Raw genomic sequence first — 20,663 nt, 5'->3', positions numbered from 1 at the left:
ACATCACGTGATGTCATCAATGTTATAAGCCCATATATGGAGAATCCCTGATGTCATCAATATCGGCCAGCAACTCTAACAACTCACCGGCCCAAAGCTATATTAGTGCACCCGCGATCCGGCAGCCGGCGAAAACTAGAGTTCTCAGGTGCGAAAACTAAGGCCCGGGCCCTACCTGGGCCCTCATCAAACCCTGTACACTCAAGAAACTGCCCCCCCCGCTGCCACCCTTAGATCTCCATATATGGAGCTGACCTGTCCTGACATTCCATTATGTTGATCTGACCTCATCAAACCCTGTATACACTCAAGACAAGCTCCATTATATGGCCAGTACAGAATTCATTGCGTATATGTTGATCTGGCCCCCGCCATGCCTAAAGCGCCAGCGCTCGCCCAGCAGTCTGCTGTCATAACTGGCGGATATGTTGATCCAACCCCTCATTCCACAGTGCCAGTGCTGCAGCCTTCACCCAGGCAGATGCGTGCGCGTGACCTCGCCCTCAGGCGTCTTACTGTATGTATATATACTGTATTAGGATACATTTGTGCGACTGTAAAGACAGAACGGAAGTGGGGAGGAGGAGGAGCCTTCACTTCCGCTTTATATTTTACTGCATGATCAGAGATTCCGTCACTCCAGACTGTATGATGGAAGCATTTGAACATTGCGACACTAGGCAACAGTCTGGCCATGCCACACTCTATAGGGCATTCACTTCTAGTCATTTTTTACTAGTTGACTAGTAGCCTAGTTTACTATAGTCGACTTGACTCGACTATAGTTGTTTAACTTCCAATTATGTAAATAAATGTAAATAAATATTTGTACATTAAAAAAAAAAACTGTGTACATTGGTGACTATATAATCTACCTGATCTTGAGGCCTACAAAATGAATTAAAAAAACAAACAAAAAAGAACGTTATTTCTTTCATTTTTAGTCAACTAGTACCAACAAGGTCGACTAGTGGATGTACTAGTCGACTAGTTGCTTAATAATTATGCCCTATACGCCACATCACTTCCATTTCAACACATTTCCACTCCCCAGTCCCGAGAAGTTGACTGGGGTGACGTATCGGGGACGAATTTGACCAAAAACGTCCCCAACGTTTGGACTTTAAGAGGTACAGTACTGCACCCTCGACGTCAAAACTTCACAAGTTGACCCAGAGAGGGTTGAGTTACCATTCTGTCCGAGCGGTGTGCCCCGACCATAGGGGGGCGCTAGTAGTAGCCCGGGACGACACCAGACACCGGTGACGACGCCTGAAGAAGTATGGCCTTCAACATTGGCAAACCTTTTTTTTTTCATTTGTATTATTCCACGATTTTGTATAACTCCGCCCCATCTATATCGTGCTGTGGTTGACCTGCCATGCACTTGGCAGCCATTTTGCTTGTAGTTTTCCTTTCCTGTTTCCACCCACTCCCCCAACATAATTACACAAACTACGAACAAACGCAACAAAGAAAACACCACAACCACGCTATGCCGTGTGCATATAGTCAGACGAACGTGGGAAAAGAAACAAACACACAAAACAAACCTCCTCCAACTGCTGTGTTTGACGTTTTGGCACGCGCGGCCGGCGGCGGCTAGCTTCTGACGCACATGCGTGACCGTGCGCTAAACCCCCCTCCGTAAAGCATGAACGCACACGTACAAGAGGAGATTGGAATTGGCAACGCCGGTACCACCCGAAACCTCTCTGGATCTAAATCCTTTAACATGCAACCCTCTGTGACTATGGTGGGATTTTTCCAAGGCAGAAACACTAAACCGGGGCCAAAACGCTGTCGTTTTTTTGCTATACTTCGGAACTTAAAAACTCTCCACTCGCTTGAAGCTCACACAGGATGTTGCCCCGGGGCCTGCGTAGCGTTATGGTTAATGGCTTCATCATGAAGATATCATCACCTGATCAGCTTCATGACGGGACGACGTCGGATCGGGGGGGCAAACGTGGACTCACATTACTCTCCCAATATATATCGGTTCCCAACATTTTGGGCAGCGAAATGGAAGGTTTTTTCTGTGTGTGTGTGTTTGTGTGTGTGTGTGTGTGTGTGTGTGTGTGTGTGTGTGTGTGTGTGTGTGTGTGTGTGTGTGTGTGTGTGTGTGTGTGCGTGCATGCATGCCTGCAAGTGCGGCTACCGCACAGTAAAGAATGCAGATATTACGGTTCATATATATAGTATACCTTTTGATGCTTTTGTTGTGTGCCGCTGGAGAAATTCACGACAAAACCACACAAAGTTATACAATGTGGAGATACAGTATGAGCCCGACATTGCTTGTGTGCGTGCTTCCGTGCGTGTGTACGCGCGTGCGTGCGCGCGCAGGGCAGCATGCAGATAATATGGTATAGACGAGAGACAACAACCAGACACAGACATGAGAGTCACGGCTGTCTCCGCATTGAGGCTAGACAACAATGACCGCTTACTCACACGCACACGCATACACACACACACACACATATGTACATACAAGGTATCTTGTATGTAGAGAGAGAGAGAGAGAGAGAGAGAGAGAGAGAGAGAGAGAGAGGGGGAAACAGTCAGCTGTGCTCGTTTGGTCGCTGCATTCTTTGGCCCGGGGAGGATGTGCTGCTGGGTGTGACTCACGCGGCACAGCAGTGACTCAGCGCTTTTAAAATAACAACAAATAAAGAGCTAAATGACATGATTGGTAGCTGACATGAGGGGGACCAGCAACCCACAACCAGAGAGAGAGAGAGAGAGAGAGAGAGAGAGAGAGAGAGAGAGAGCGAGCACACGGCAGATATAGGCTACTGTATATGCGAGTGGCGTGATGTAACTTCTGCGTTCATTTATTTAAGTACTGCACTTTTGACGTATTTTGTACTTTACTTGATTATTTCCAATGTGCAATACTTTTACTATATACTATATATACATCTCGGCTCCAAACATTGTCTACTTCTACCCCACTATACAAAAAAGTGGCTAATTACAGTGCTAACTGCAGTCTTATACAACTATTTATTGTTGTAAGCTATATAACCATTATGTTATGCTTTAGCTATTTCAAAATAGCAGATCTGGAGCTTGTATAGGTCTGCTATTTTTTTTTTTAAACGACTGACCTATGTCAGTCATAGCTTTTTTCAGAAAACTGTTTTCAAACAGACATTTTTTAGAATCTGATCTCAGGTCAAAACGGGTTAAAGATATATTTTTGGATAGTGTACACAGTATATGGTGACAGGAAATGGGGAGAGAGATGGGGGGGGTGGGGCAAAGGTGATCATGATCGGGAGTCAAACCCGCGACACATCGGCAGGCTGTGGTTTTTGAACAGAACGTCCATGTTAGCGGCTGCGGCTCAATGCTATACATCGCTATACATTATGCCGATGATCCTCCCCACTTCCGTTTTGTCTTTATACAGCCGCGTAAAAATGTATCCTAATAATCATCCAAGCGTATATAGGCTATATACAGCTCGCTGCTTATATAGCAGAAATGGAAATAAATTTAAAATCCAGCTCTATAAAGATATTCCAGACTATATATATATCTATATATATATATATATATATATATATATACAGTGTGTAGCATTCATAGGATATTGTGGAATATAGTTGTCTTGGCCTTGCGAGACCAGATCAGACCAGATCTAGTCTAGGAAAATTGGCCTCAGATCCTGTGCAGCAGGGGCGTGGCCCAGTGCGTTGCGTTTCAAATGAAATGCGAATCAAAAGACAGGGGCGGGTTCCACATGGAGTGGGCGCTACATCTAAATAAGACGGAAGGGAAACAATTGCTCCTTGAGCGGTGGTGGCCTACTACAATTCAATTTGGAATTGGATTCCCTTCGGACTATTTTCATGGTATGCACAGTGCTTCAGACCGGAAAGGGGAGTGTCCGCTCAGATTCTGAGCGCAACGTACTTCCCTCACACAGGGATACGTTCCTTTTTTCCCCAGAAGTTCCTTTTTTCTCGCCCGCCTAGTGGCGAAAAATAAAACTTCTGGGAACCCAGACCAGACCAGATCAGATCAGGGACACAGAGGTGGTGGTGATGGTTGCAGGATAGGAGGTGCTATAGCTAGACGTCCCACAGGGGGAATGACTCACCGCAGAGAATGAGTCACAACAACACTACTGTACTGTACTGTCTGTGTCTGTATAGTTCCCTTTTTTGTTCTCTGTCTGTACACCCCCCACCCCCTCACACACGCACACACACACACACACACACACACACACACACACACACACACACACACGCCCCTTCATTACACCTGAAAAGTCATGTTTCGTGTCCGCCCCAGACACACAGTCAGTGTGTTTCTGTGTTCTTGTTGACACGGAGTCAGTGTGGTTTAGCCAGAGCTCTCCTCAATTAGCCCATTCTGAACGGGAACCGCATTTTAGTGTTAGCATCGTGTTATGCTTTAGCTATTGAAAAATAGCAGATCTACAAGCTCATAGCGCGCCACCGAGTGGCGCGCTACGAGCTTGTATAGGTCTGCTATTTTTTGAAAAATCGAAGAACGACTGACATTTTTTTAGAATCTGATCTCAGGTCAGAATGGGTTATAATCAGACCAGTGTGTGTCCAGTGGAAACCTCGTATGAATCTGATCTCAGGTCAGAATGGGTTATAATCAGACCAGTGTGTGTCCAGTGGAAACCTCGTATGAATCTGATCTCGGGTCAGAATGGGTTAAGGCTCTATATCTATACCAACGACAGCGGCAACAACAGCTCTGTCTGTATATACAACGACCCGAGAACTTCGCAGGTAAAAAAAAAAAAAGTAGTGGCCGATACATCCTTGTATACATTCAAAGTAATTCATTATAATATTAAGCCATTTGGGGCAGGAACCCCTTTTTTGGTGATTTAAACATTGTTATACTTTATAGCTATTGAAAAATAGCAGATCTACAAGCTCATAGCTCAAGTTTATGAACTTGTAGGTCTGCTATTTTTGAAAAATCGTGAAAATGTGCCTCAAATATTTGAATATAAATTTCGGTTTTTTAACTCAAATCTTTGCTCCTGGGGAGGTCCCTATGGAACAACATATTTCCAACATATTTCCAGAACAACATATAATAATTGTTGGGGGCCTTGACATGAAATATTGAGAACCACTGCTGGTATTTCAGAAAAGAAAATATTTCGACGTCAGGCCTAAATGGGTTAATATCAATTAAGCAAACATGCTATGTGTTATGGGTCGTCGGTTTGGCTTCATGCCGAAGTGTCCTTGAGCAACACCCTATAACCCTATAGCAGGTTGGTGCCAGGTTGATGCCCGTGTATCAACAGAATAATCATGTCATATATATATTATGTTATATTTATGGGGCCCTTATATTTGGTCTTGAAACGGTGGTCCAGATTCCTAACATTATGTCTGTGTCATATATTTAGGCTTGCAATAATGAGGCGCTCTCACAGTGCACCAAGACAGGGGGCGGCAGTGGCTGCAGGAGGTATAGAGCGGCTGTCCTTGGAATCCGAAGGTTCGATTCCCGGCTCCTCCCGACTATAAGTGTCAAAGCCTCCTTGAGTAAAGACACTGAACCCCTTAGGGCCAATTCATACTCCTATTTTACCGCTGTTTCGGCGCTGTAGTGCCGAAATGATTTCGGCTCGTCAGAAATGTTCAGTAGCACCGAAGAGACGACTTTAGGACGGTACCCGCCCCCCCGAACCTCAAATGACGTCACATTATAGGCTCTACAGCGCCGAACCGACTTTTATTCGGCTCTAAAATAGGAGTATGAATCGGCCCTAATTGCTCCCGATGTGCAGGTGGGTGCCTTGCAATGTTTTCCTCCGCCCTCGGCGTATGGAGCCGTATACACACACTATTGAAACAAAATGGCTCTCTCTCTGTTCAATGGGAGCCACTGGGATTCACAGAGCAGCTCTGCTCCATGGGGGTGAGGAGGGCATTGGAAATCAATTGTGAGCTGCTCTGAAATACATAGTGTAATGTAAAGAGCTATAGCGCTTTGGAGAAATGCACTGAACATTTAAATATTTAAGAGAGACTTGGGTCACGTGACCAAAAAATTATAGATCTATAAGTTAACGGTGCAGCAACGTGAGACAAAACGTTAGACAAAAACTATCTAGGCCTTTACTATATATACCCAAACAATTTCCAAGCCTGGAAAACCGTTTTTTTTTTTTTTTTCCTCATTTGTGAAATATTTCCAGGAATTCCATGAGCATGCCATGAGCGTGGGAACCAACCTGCACATCGGGAGCAATTGGAGGTTACTTCAGTGTCTTGGCTCAAGGACACTTGGACACTTAAGGGCTGTATTTTGCGTGTCTTAAGTATACCAGGTCTTATTCCCTAACTTGAGTAAACCAAAGACCTGGAGGCGTGGTCAATGCTCTTTGGCCACTCAGAATAGCCAAATGGCATTGATCACGCCTCCAGGTCTTTAGTTTACTCAAGTTAGGGAATAAGACCTGGTACTTAAGACAAAATACAGCCCTTAAACTCTGGGATAGTGGGGTGGTGTCGGGTGGTCGCCGTGACAAAAATTGAAACTATAGGTACAGACTCAGTAAGCACAGTTCTGCGATCGAGAAAGGCCGTCATATATAGGCAGACCTGTCTCCCTATAGAGAAGACACCCTTCAAACCTTCAAATCCACCCTCAAAACCCACCTCTTCAAAATTGCCTTCCCTAGCTAACCCTTTTCACTGTCTTTTAATGTTCTTTAGCTTTTAGTGTTATTTTTCCTTTTCTTTCTATTAAAGTTGTTTTTAATTAGTTGTTACCTCTGTAAAGCCCCCCCATGTAAAGCGTCTTTGGGTACTCAGAAAAGCGCTATATAAGTTTGAGATATTATTATTATTATTATTATTATATGCACCCACTGCACACAAAATGAAGTGGAAACCGAGCTATGCACTTCCTAACCCATCTGTCCACCCGTACCGAGACATCAGAGACACATACTTCCCACACACCCGATTTGACTGTTATATCAATAGACAAGACCGCTGTGATCACTTAGGATCGGGACCTGACTATAGACCGATAAGATCGGTTAACGTGTCATCAACGCCAATTAGTAGGCTTCAGACGAGCCGACCGGCTAGATAAGATCGGTGTGATAAGTATAACCTACTGGGAATTATCGGTTGATCTTCGGTCGGAACGGCTGTCCCACAGATTACAGTCATCCACGGAGATTTCGAAAACTAACGACAAAAAAACTCCCATATTATGCTATGCTTCGGCAGTACGCTTTGGCAGTATACGACATTGTGCAAACACAGCAGCAGAGAGATTTGTGAGTTGCTGTGATAGGTATTGTTCTTTCTGCTTTGGCAATGTAAACGTATGTTTTCTCATGCCAATAAAGCCCTTTGAATTGAATTGATAGGAGAAGGATATCATTTGGAACACTAACCTCCATGAATCATTGTGTGTTATTCCATGCATTTATTGGAGTTTCTGAATTTCAATTTTGTTTTGATTGTATTGGTCCACTTTTTTTGCGTTTGGCAAAAAAAGCCCATTGAATTGAATTAGGTGGGGGGAGCCCTCAGGGGATCCAACCGGGGAACCTTCCGGTTCGCCAAGCGGGACGCTCTAACATCCGGAGAGTCACTGTCGCCCACATGGATGTCGTCTCCACGAGATGTGGGCCGACTGAACTCTTTTTTGGGATAAAGAGCGCCATAGAAACTCACCGTCCGGCTGCGACCGGTTCCTCCGTGTGACTCATTTAGTAAACACTGTGGCTGCACAAACGCACGCACCCACACACGCACACACACACACACACACACACACACACACACATACAGTACATGCGGCTGGACGCAACAACACGTTGAACGGCTGCTTTTCAGACACTTCCACAGAGACTCTCTCACACAAATGCACGCATGCACACACGCACGCACACACACACACACGCACACACACACACACGCACACGCACACGCACACACACACGCACACACACACACACACACACACCCCAGTAAGGCTATCCAATGTTGAAGCTGCCACTATGCCTACTGGTGAAAAGAGGAACTGGAGGTGGACGGACGTTCATGACTTTGACGTCCGGACTATAACTTCCGCTCACTCGAGCCATTGAGTTATAATTGTACTTCCGGGTGCCTCAAGACGCCACTGAGCAACTTCCATCTAAATTAATACCGCGCGGTCTCTATCCTTTTCCAAAATGCACACCGGCTATTTCCTGGTTCGTGACACTTCCGTGTAATGTAAGCATATATATCGGGCATAACTCCCGTAAACCAAACCTCTAAAAGGGCTCCATTTTCATCACCCTGCTAAACCCCTTATCCCTAATCTTCTTTGCCTTTTTTTTTTTACTATTTTGAAAAACATTTTTGAATAGTTCAACTAGCCAAACTATACATTGACACATTGTGAGCTTGTAGACTAGGCCATTTTAACTATTCAAAAATGTTTAAAGGCAAAGACGTTTAGGGATAAGGGGTTTAGCGGTGACGAAAATGGAGCCCTATAAATGTCTAACCATGTAAAGCCAAGCTGAATATTTCCCCAAATACATTTCACCCTGAAAGGTGTCGTCCTCAACATGTAAGCCCTATACAGTATATTTATCAGCTTCTACTGTACTTCAGTATTATAATTATATGGTAAAACCATAGAGTCATATATTAACTAGAGGGCGTACAACCCCTTGGCCCCAGCTACTGTGTTCATTCATTTCAATGGAAGTTGCTCAGTGGCGTTTGAAGCACCTGCAATTAATTGTTCTTGATTTCATGTCATAGTGACGTCAACATTAAGGAAGTGCTTATAACCTCCATGAACGAACACGCGTGAATTCAGTGGTGGGAAAAAAAGTACTCTATTCTTTTACTTAAGTAAAAGTACCAATACTGCAATTTAAAACTACTTCGTAAAACTACAAGTAAAAGTATACGGAATTGAAAATGTACTTGAGTAAAAGTACAAAAGTATCGGCATCAAAATGTACCTAAAGTACTACAAGTAAAAGTACTCATTGTGCAGAATGTGCCATTTCACAAGTTTAAAATGCGTACAATCTATTGAAAGTAGCAGATCCACAAGCTCACAATGCATTGTGAAGCTTGTAGATCGGCTATTTTCAATTGGCCGAAATGTATATAGGGTTGAAGTGGTTAATTCTAATCAAAATTTAAATCTCCAAAGTAACTAGTATTACTAAAGTTTTCAAATAATTGTAATGGCGCAAAAGTTAAAATGTCGGCTCTGAGATGTAGTGGAGTAGAAGTAAAAGTACTGGAAATTGAAAATACTCAAGTAAAGTACAAACACCTCAAAATGTAACTCAAGTACAGTACTTAAGTAAAAGTACTTGGTTACTTTCCAACACTGCCTAAAGTGTAAACGCTCTCTGTTAAAACCCTCTTTTGCTGGTGCATGTCTAGATATACTTCGCCCGCGTGCAGTTCCAACCTTGGCCAGTAGGGTGGTGGCGGCTTCAACATTTCCCAGGCGCTCTATACACTCTGTCTGGTGGGGGGGGACTGCTGCAGGGCAAAACAAACTACATTTCCCAGGCGCTCTATACACTCTGTCTGGGGGGGGGGACTGACTGCTGCAGGGCAAAACAAACTACATTTCCCGCAGGCGCTCTATACACTCTGTCTGGTGGGGGGGGACTGCTGCGGGGAAAAACAAACTACATTTCCCAGGCGCTCTATACACTCTGTCTGGTGGGGGGGACTGCTGCAGGGCAAAACAAACTACATTTCCCAGGCGCTCTACACTCTGTCTGGGGGGGGACTGCTGCAGGGCAAAACAAACTACACAAACACACCACATAATATCCCCTTTCAGAGGCAGCCATAAGCTCGTCAGTCAGGGAGGAGGACAGCATGTGTTTTTTACGTTTCGGGAGAGAGAGAGAGAGAGAGAGAGAGAGAGAGAGAAGGAGTAAGATAAGACGGAGAGAGTGAGTGTGACATGATGAGCTATACAGCTCTGTGATCAACCCACACCCACTCATGACCCCCTCACCCCTGACACGACCCCTGTGACATCACCCCCCCACACCCCCCCTCCATGGAAGCTTGACTATAACCACTCACCTCTGTGTCACCTCATTGACGGTAAAAAAAAAGTGCGTGGTTACGTGCGTGCGTGCTTGCGTGCGTGCGTGTGTGCGTGCGTGTGTGTGCGTATGTGTTGTGAGGATAATGTCACTATAATGTCGGGGCAGGAATCTTTGCACTGTAGCGCTCTATAGACCCTGATGTTAGATATAGGTTAGAGTGTTGGAAATGCATTGTTTTCAACGAGGGCGGCACAAACAAAGAGCTATTTTAAGCATGTGTGACAACATGACAACTGTTTTTTAAAGTATTGGAAGGTATACATAACAACTAAAGTCTCTTTGAATGTTTTATGTTGTACTATATTACTACAAAACAATCTAAAATAAAGGGATTTTAAGATCATTATAGCTGGGCTGTTCAATGCATTTCTGCCTATATACTTCCCGGTACCAGCCCCCGTGAAGTGAACGCAGTTTGCGTAACTCTTGTCTATATCAAAGGCTCTGTAGTTTAACACTGTAGACTAGAGCTCTAGACCAGGATGTTAGATATAGCGATTCAAGAGTCCCTGTTGCGGCTACACACCGCACTCTCGCATTGCACGTCTGAGTCACATAGTGACAACGTGCCTACATATGAGCAGTATCAGGTTTATTTATGGTTTTGTCTGAGTCATCATGCATGGGACACTATAGGGGCGTAGCATAAAACAATGTAAACATGGAGTTCTTCTTGTGGTCGTGGCAACGATTCAAACGCTTTGGTCGTAAATTACCGGGTTGTCGGATAACAGCCCGGGAGGAGGAGGATCAAAGGAGCAGCCTTAGCTCCTAAAAAGTTGAACTGTTCCCATCCTGACTGCCCCGGGGGCGCATGCTAGTGCCTCCTTATACCGTATAGACTAGACTCGTGCCTGACGGCCATGCGGCCGGCCTACTTGGGAACGTCTATAGTATGCAATTCCCGTTGACAAAACCCCCCTGTTTTAACAGTCTGTCCAGTGTCCACCTTTTGTGCCCATATATGGAGATCACTGTATCTGTCCGACATGTGTCTTGAAGAGTGCAAACTGACTGTGAAACGTGGACGACTGGTCTTTTACTGGACTGAAGTAATCAAATGGCAGGTGTGGGCGTTGCCATGACAATGCCATGCAATGGCAGGGGGGGGGATTCTAGAGGTGAGGGGACTTATATAGGCTCTTTAGGTCCACTGGTCCATGACTGGGCGGAGCCTGACCCAGAGCCTGTTGTGCCGGTTCTGGACAACCGTGTTCTAGGAAAACGGGAGTATCCAACCGACTCAAGGCCGGTCGGATACACGACCGACCGGCCTGTGGTGGTTTTTGGAACGCTGTGTGTTCAAATTTGAAGTTGCAACATGGCTACGCTATAGTATACCGCCAGCTCAAAGGGTCGCAATGCTGTGGACACGGCCCCCTAAAAAAAGGTCCCTTTGTAAACTATACTCAGAAAGAAAGCAGTGATCTGTGAAGGACACGTATTGGGTCAAAGTGGAGTATAGCTACTGAAGACGATTCACATCTTGCTCTGCATATATAGGATGTGGGTCTATCCACACTTTTCCTGGGCTGTGTGTGCTCCAGTGTGCCTGTCGATTTGATCCAATGAAAGCCAATGAAACTGGTCAGATGACCAATGATATCCAATGAAATCAACAGGAACTGGAGCGCACACACAGCCCAGGAAAAGTGTGGATAAAATATGCCTTGACATTTTGTGGCAGTGTTGGTTTCGTCGACTAAAACTAGACGAAGGCAAAATGTTCGTCGACTAACTTGTTTTCACTGACCAAAACTAAAGGGAAACTAAATGAAAGCTAACGATGACCAAAGCTATAAGACTAAATATATTGACAATTTCGTCAACTAATTAAAACGAGACAAAAATGTTATAGGAAGTGACTATATAGTGGACAAGAGATCCATGTATAAGTCATTTTACACTTGCGGTTGCATGCTGAAAATAGCAGATCTACAAGCTCTGTGTGACACGTTGTGAGCTTGTAGGCCTACAGTAGATCTGCTCCTCAAGGACGTATAGCTCTCTCTGCCCACTGCGACTTTAGTCGACTAAATCAACTAGTTGACTAAAATATCATGATATTTAGTCAACAAAACTATTGCACTAAAACATTCCAAGGTGGCTAAAATGTGACTGAAACCAAATTAAAACTATATTCAAGAGACTATGACTAAAACTATAATTTGCTGACAAAAACAACACCAAATTTGTAAACCAGTGGTTCTTCAAAGTGGGAGAGAGAGAGAGAGAGAGAGAGAGAGGGAGAGGGAGAGAGAGAGAGAGAGCCAGCAGAACGCGTGTAATTAAAAGGCAGTGTCATCGAGGTCCTGTTACATTTCCCACCAGCCACTACAGCATGCAGTACTCACATTCCCTCCCCTTGAATGTCATCACGGCCCCTCCCCTTTAATGAATGACAACCACCAGACCCACCTCAGCATTTCCCTCACTCTCACACACACACACACACACACGCACACACACACACACACACAGCACACACACACCCCATCATTCTGACATCCGTCTCTCACACACGCACACGCTCGCACACACAACACGCACACGCACGCACGCACGCACGGATAGGCCTGTCACAATAGTCACAATTATTTTCGATCGTTTTCCATTTTGAAAAATGTCCATAAAAACAAGAGAAAAAAAAATGCGTCAATGATTTCTTTGTGTACTTGTATTTGTCATATCTTGCCCTGTGCAATTTGGAAATACAAATGTACGTTCAAATGTTTAGTGAAAAAAATATATAATTAAATTGTTCATCTCAGTTATTTGTGTGACAATTAATTGTGATTAATCGTGACAGCCATAGCAGACACATACAAATGCATAGTAAACATTCCGCACGCACGCTCGCACGCACGCACGCACGCACGCACACAGTGTTAACACACATGGTTCTCACAGACAGCTTATCACAGGCCCAAAGCCAGACACATGTTACGGGCATGATGTCATCAATGTGAGACACAGCATCTGGGCTGAGGAATGGCTTCTGTTTCCTCACACGCATACGCACGCATGCACGCTCGCACACACACACACGCACACACATACACACGCAGGCTGACACCTTCGTGTACGTACGTCACGTCCCAATGACCTCACCGCAGACCCAGCGTTGCCAAATTATGTGAGAGAAAAAAGCAAACCGGGTCTGGGAAAGCACCAGCCCTAAAGGAAGCGACTGTTGTTATTATCATTATATAGGCCACATGAGAACAACAAAAACTATTTTGAAGATTTTTTGAACATTCTAAACAATATAATATATGCATGAAATAACATGCCATAATGCTAAAGTATTTACAGCAGTGCTCATTCAGAGTTCAAAGTAACTGTTGCCACTCGGTATACACCAACAGTTAGCAACTCTATTTAACACTAATTTTGATTTAATTTCCGGGCAAGAGCCTCTGATAACCTTAATGTCAACCCCCCCCCCCCCCCCCCCACCAAATATTTACAAGCCGAAAAGGTCCAACGTTATATACTTATATGAAGTGGCAAGGCGGCCATATACAGACCTGAGTCACAGCCCGTTTACAACCTGTAAAGTCTCTGCAGCACAGCTGACGTGACGGTTGGATAACGAGCTATAGCTAATAGCCAATACCTCTGAAGTAATGGCGGCATGGCTGGTTTGCGGGACCGCGGACACAGATATAATACGTCCGTACACGCTCTAATAACGCAAAACAAAGACATGGCGACGCGAGAGTGCGGGTCTAGCGATGATATTTTTAGCCTCTCGGACACAGAACGGAAGCATGTTTTATTGTCGTTGGATAAGCGTGTGTCCACAGCTCGTATTCATGTCGGTATATACCATTAGGAGAGATAACAGGCCTAACGTTGATCAAATTAACATTCTTCTATACATTCTCTAATCGTGTATAGACTTCTTGTATAAATATACTGCAGGGCTCACGGCATATACATTTGCTATTTTTCGCCCGATGTTTTGCTCCCAGAATGCTGTATCGGGTGGTCAAAAGTATATACAGACGGAAGAAGGGATGGATGGAGGAGGCGTTTGACGCGCGCACGCACACACACACACACACACACACACGGAGAGAGGATCAGTACACATGGCTGTACATTTTGTCCGTTAAGGCGTGGTGTTGCGTAACTCTCTCTCTAGCTGCGAGAGCAGCATATGGTGCGACGTGGTGGAGTGAGCAGGGATTTATAGGGACGTAAAAATGTACCCAAAAAAATGGAGAAACAGAGAGAGAGAGGGAGAGAGAGAGAGAGACAGAGAGAGAGAGAGAGAGAGAGAGAGAGAGAGAGAGAGAGAGAGAAATCAAAGGAGAGATTAAGACAGAAAGTTATTCTGTATGTGATTGTACAGTGAGAGAGAGAGAGAGAGAGAGAGGAGAGAGTGGGGGGGGGGGGGGGGGGGGGGGGGGGGGGGGGGGGGTGGGATCCGACCACAATACACAATATAGTGCACACAAATGAGGGACAGGTAGACAGACAGACGTATACGCGCACACACGCCCACGGTTCACACGCACACGCTCTGCGTATATAAGCCACTTCTGACTGTATAGCGCCTGGCTATTGAGTTATACCACAACTAGCTGTGATGATACATGTTTGTGTGCGACTGTGCGACTGTGCGCGCGCGTGCGTGACGCCCATGACTGTCCAGGGTTCCGGGAACTATAGAGCTCACAGTAATAGTGACACACATATATAATATAGAAAAGTGGACGCCTCCTCTGGCTCTGGGTGCGTGTATAGAGTATAGGCTCTGGGGCCCGGGCGTGTATAGAGTACAGGCTCTGGGGGTGTGTATAGAGTACAGGCTCTGGGGGCGTGTATAGAGTACAGGCTCTGGGGGCGTGTATAGAGTACAGGCTCTGGGGGCGTGTATAGAGTACAGGCTCTGGGGCGTGTATAGAGTACAGGCTCTGGGGGCGTCTATAGAGTACAGGCTCTGGGGGCGTCTATAGAGTACAGGCTCTGGGGTGTGTATAGAGTACAGGCTCTGGGGGGCGTGTATATAGTACAGGCTCTGGGGGCGTGTATAGAGTACAGGCTCTGGGGGCGTGTATAGAGTACAGGCTCTGGGGGCGTCTATAGAGTACAGGCTCTGGGGGCGTGTATAGAGTACAGGCTCTGGGGGCGTGTATAGAGTACAGGCTCTGGGGGCGTGTATAGAGTACAGGCTCTGGGCGCGTGTATAGAGTACAGGCTCTGGGGGTGAGTATAGAGTACAGGCTCTGGGGGCGTGTATAGAGTACAGGCTCTGGGGGTGTGTATAGAGTACAGGCTCTGGGGGCGTGTATATAGTACAGGCTCTGGGGGTGTGTATAGAGTACAGGCTCTGGGGGCGTGTATATAGTACAGGCTCTGGGGGTGTGTATAGAGTACAGGCTCTGGGGGGCGTGTATAGAGTACAGGCTCTGGGGGCCAATCAGACAGGCAATGTAAATGTTTTCTCAGGCCAATAATGCTGCTCATTTGTATTGAATTGATAAGTCCCCGGGAAAAGACGCGCTATGATTGGCCAGTATAGTCACTTGAGTGGCAGCCACTTCCTCCTTATGCTGGACACATCACTGGCTCTAATGAACTGCGACGTCCAATGAGGCGTCTACTTATTGGAGGGGGCGCTATAGCCCCTCCTATGTCCAGCTTTGAGGGTTTTGTTGCAAACAGTGACGAACATTGTGTTAACACAAACATTGAACGCCACTGACGACGAATGGCCAGCTTTGAGTGTCTGTGTAAAACACAAACATTGACGACGAAGGTGAGGACGTAACTTGGACGAAGATAAACGCTATATGGTAATGTATGACGATGAGAGCGCCTCACTTCACACGGGTGTGATTTTTATGTCGATGGCGTGCGTGACAGCATATTGCGCAATGACTCTGTTGTGACACAAAATGTCACGGAGCGCGAGACGCTTGAACAAGTTCAAGGTTTGTAGAAAGAAAGAAAGAAAGAGGGCTTTAAAGTTTGTTTCAAGGGACTGGAAGCGTCGCAGAGCGTGACTTGCCACTTTCTTCTTGTTTAACCCATTGTGACCCAGAGGACGATTCCACTTAATGTCTTCTAAATCCTGACAGTTTTCTGGAAAAAAAACATGTTTCTATATGTGTCAGCGGTGCTCAACCTTTTTCATGTCAAGGACCCCCAGAATTATCTGTATTTCATGGCCACCGACCCCCCCCCCCCCCCATCTGAATATATGTTGCTCCAGGGACCTCCCAGAAGCAACGATTTGAGTTAAAAACGTTCGCTCTGAAAGTATTCAAAGATTTGCACAACATTTTCACGATTTTTCAAAAATAGCAGATCTATAGCAGATCTACAAGCTTGTAGCGCGGCACCGGGTGCCGCGCTACGAGCTTGTAGATCTGCTATTTTTCAATAGCTATAAGATAACGCTTAAAACACCAAAAGGGGTTGCCGTCGAGAATGGTTTAAAGCATGCAGCGTGTTTCCATTAGCTACAGCATGTAATCATTTATGTAATAATGTTGTTAAAGAACAAGTCAACAGTTCACGCCTTTCATCTTGTTTCATTTATCTATGATTTCAGGCCTGTAATATAGTCATTCTCAACTTTTTTTTTTGTTTTAACCCATTTAGACCTGAGGACGATTCGATACAAATGTCTTCTAAAATCCTGACCGTATTCTGAACGTTTCTATGTCAGTATAGGTTCTCAAACTATTCATGTCAAGGACCCCCTAGAATGATATGTATTTGGCCCGTCGACCCCACCATCTCAAAATATTTATTAAAAATACGTTCGCTCTGAAAGAATATATATATTCAAAGATTTTTCACCACATTTTCCAAGGTTTTTCAAAAATAGCCGATCTACAAGTTCATAGGAACTTGTAGGCTAAAGCATAACATGTATATGCTTAAAACACCAAGCATATAGGCCGGGGGTTCCCGACCAGAATGGGTTAATTTCAAGGACCCCCAGTTTGACCTCTATTAGGTCATAGACCCCATTCGATAGGATTATGTATACTGTATATATCTGTGACCCCAGTTATTAAATATTATAATGGCTATTCATCCCACAGATAAGCGCAATATGTTGTTTACACAGAGTGGACGGACGGAACCGAATGGACCCACCCGCCGGCTGTTGCGATTGGATGGCGTGTTAAGTGGGCATCCTATCGGGGTGGGGCCGTGAGCGCATGCTCACTTGCAAATGATCAATCAATCGATTGGCTTGTATCAATGGAGCCAATCTGTGAACTGATTGGCCCAAAAAACATTAACAAAATGTAATCTGTCTATGAGAGACGTTCTTATACCTTATACAGTGAATGAACGCATGACTTACATTTTCAAGGTCTTAAATTATGTTATTATCATATTATATTGCTCTGGGGTATAATCTTTCAAATCTCGCGATGTGTATTTTGCCAATTATTGAAGGGCCCACTTGCGATATCATCAGGCCCCACCCCCCCCCCCCCCCAGCTGATTTTAATGACGGCAGACGACGTATCGCCACTGAAGGCCAATACATTTCCCCCAGGAGGCTGATAAGAATATTGCGGTTCCGTCGTGTCGAATGTTATACTCGCATCTAATGAGATGAACTGCAGATACCATAAAGCTTTGCTCACGTCGGAGGTCATTGGCAATTTTGACTATATATAGATCTAATATGTTAGTAACAAGATACCGTCTATGCTTCAAGGAAAATTGTTAAGGTTTATAAAATAATATGAAGGTTTATATTGCATGCAGAATGTTGCTGATGAGGTGTGTAGACCAGATCCAAAACGAATGATAGCATCTCTCTCTCTCTCTCTCTCTCTCTCTCTCTATCTCTTTCTCTCTCTGTCTCACTATTGACTGCAGAAGGAATGATAACTTTAGCTTGTTCCAGAACTCTGATTTGAATCCTAATATAATAGAGGCTATAGATCAGTGCTTCTCAAAGTGGGTCTGGGGACTCTATAGAATATAATTATGAAAGTCTGGAAGTCTCTGTTGGAAATGTTATACCCCCGAGACCTGACTCTGGATAAGCGGTTGAAGATGGACGTATGATTTTAATTTTGATTAAGAAAACATACATTAACCACTTCAACCCCTATACATTTCGGCCAATTGACAATAGCCGATCGTCACGCTCACAATGCGTCGCAACGCAAGTACACAATGAGTTACTTTTACTTTTAGTACTTAAAGTACATTTACGAGCGCCACCGAGTGCTTTTTTTTGAAAAATGGAAGAACCACTGACATAGAAACATAGCTTTTTCAGAAAACTGTCGGGGATGTAGAAGTCATTTTTAGTGTCGGGATGTAGAAGTCATTTTTAGAATCTGATCTCAAGTCAAACTGTCGGGATGTAGAAGTCATTTTTAGAATCTGATCTCAGGTCAGAATGGGTTCAAACTCACCCATGGCTTCCGGTGGTGAGGTCAGGTTTATAGGGTTGTGTTCATAGGGTTTTTAGGGTGTCAGACTAATGCCTGTCGGAACCAAACGCATGCACACCCTCGCCCCGTCAAGCTCAAAATCCCCAAACTTATATCTTATGCCTGCGTTGTCCCGGCAACTGCCTCCACACACACACACCCACCTCTCGACAGACCAGAGCAACGGAGACAAGAGGAACAGAGCAAAGGCCAGACCAAACGCTCACAGATGGGAGGAGGCGGAGGAGGAGGAGGGGAACGAAGGTGTTTCATTTCAGCTCGAGGAGAGTCGCGTGTATGTAGACACGCTGCTGCAGAACAACACGTGATATGTTATTATTTCTAGTTCAGTGCGTGTGTGCGTGTGTGTGTGTGTGTGTGTGTGTGTGTGCGTGTGTGTGTGTGTGCGTGGGCTTGCCATTATCTGACCTATATATTTCTTCAGGGGTGTGTGTATACGTATATTATTTGTTAAAAGGTCGAGACAACGTGTGTGTGTGACTCATCGCATCGCAGGGATCGGTAATGGAACCGAAACACTCAGCGATTCCTTTGAGTCTGTGTGGTGTGTGTGCGTGTGTGCGCGTGTGTGTGTGTGTGTGTGTGTGTGTGTGTGTGTGTTGTGCTACATGTGTGTGTGTCTGTGTGTGTGTGCGTGCCAATTATCCACAAGTGGAGTAGAATGCGAGAACACAACGTTTTGAGAGGACCATTTTCCTACAGTCCTCGCAAGAGAAATGCTTGTTTTACAGTTAAAACTACAGCGCTGTAGTTCTCGAGTCCTTGACTCGTCTCGAGTCCACATTTCCATTTTGCTCTGTCTCGTCTCTGTCTCGCGCCGTTAATTTGTCTTGACTCGGTCTCGGAGCAATTAAGGGACCCGGGACTCTCCCCCCACACGGAGTCCTCTCGAGTCACGAGTCACTATACAATGAAATATGTGTAGTATTCCATATTATGAGGAGTTTTGATTGATTGATTGAAATATTTATTAACAGTTTGTAGAATTGTTAACTGTGAGTGGACGACCCAATTAAGCGTTGCACTTGTTACAACAGGGTCCACATTGTTCAATTCATCAAAACATTTAGAGACATACTGGAGCCCTGCATTAACATTATAAGAGAACTTATAGACAGCTATCTTGTTAACCCATTTTGGCCTGACCTTCCAGATTGATCGTTCCGGCCTGATGACTACAAAACAATGACTACAACATGACGTAACGATCCTGATGACTACATCAATGACTACAACATGACGTAACGATCCTGATGACTACAAAACAATGACTACAACATGACGTAACGGTCGTGATGACTACAAAACAATGACTACAACATGACATAACGATCCTGATGACTACAAAACGATGACTACAACATGACGGTAACGGTCCTGATGACTACAAAACAATGACTACAAAACAATGACGTAACGATCCTGATGACTACAAAACAATGACTACAACATGACGTAACGGTCCTGATGACTATACAAAACAATGACTACAACATGACGTAATGATCCTGATGACTACAAAACAATGACTACAAAAACAATGACGTAACGATCCAGATGACTACAAAACAATGACTACAACATGACGTAACGATCCTGATGACTACAAAACAATGACTACAACATGACGTAACGATCCTGATGACTACAAAACAATGACGTAGCGATCCTGATGACTACAAAACAATGACTACAAAACAATGACTACAAAACAATGACTACAAAACAATGACTACACAAACAATGACGTCGCGATATCATCCGCTCCCGACCGGATCATGAACCCGAAAAGGAATGCTGCCCAGGCTAGTGTGTGTATGTGTGCGTGCCCTGCGGTGCGTTTTCATGTGCGTGTGTGTGTGTGTGTGTGTGCGTGCACTCACAGGTGATGCTGCTGCTCGTGGTTGCCAGGTCTGGCTGCGAGAGGGCTGTTGTTGTTGTTGCCATTGTCCCCGCCGTCGCCTAGCAACCCCTCTGAGGTGACCTTTGACCTGGGTATGAGGGGCGTCTGGGTATGGGCTACATCTGGAGGAAAGAGAGAGACACACACACACACACACACACACACACACACGGAGAGA

At 44.9% G+C, this 20,663-nt stretch overlaps 1 protein-coding gene across 1 annotated transcript in view; it reads right to left on the bottom strand.

Annotated features, from left to right (window-relative positions):
- mdfi (MyoD family inhibitor) overlaps positions 1-20,663 on the bottom strand; it is a 77,797-nt gene that overhangs the window by 13,760 nt on the left and 43,374 nt on the right. Inside the window, exon 3 of the mRNA XM_080785945.1 lies at positions 20,466-20,607. Within this exon, the coding sequence (XP_080642071.1) occupies positions 20,466-20,529 (64 nt within the window). The 5' untranslated portion in view covers positions 20,530-20,607. The remainder of the gene's footprint in view (positions 1-20,465; positions 20,608-20,663) is intronic.

This window comes from Protomyctophum bolini (genome assembly GCF_963924005.1).
Source record: "Protomyctophum bolini genome assembly, chromosome: 2".
In the NCBI taxonomy this organism is placed as follows: domain Eukaryota; kingdom Metazoa; phylum Chordata; class Actinopteri; order Myctophiformes; family Myctophidae; genus Protomyctophum; species Protomyctophum bolini.
The sequence above is the reverse complement of the archived record's forward strand: the minus strand, read 5'-3'. Positions and strand labels throughout refer to the sequence as shown.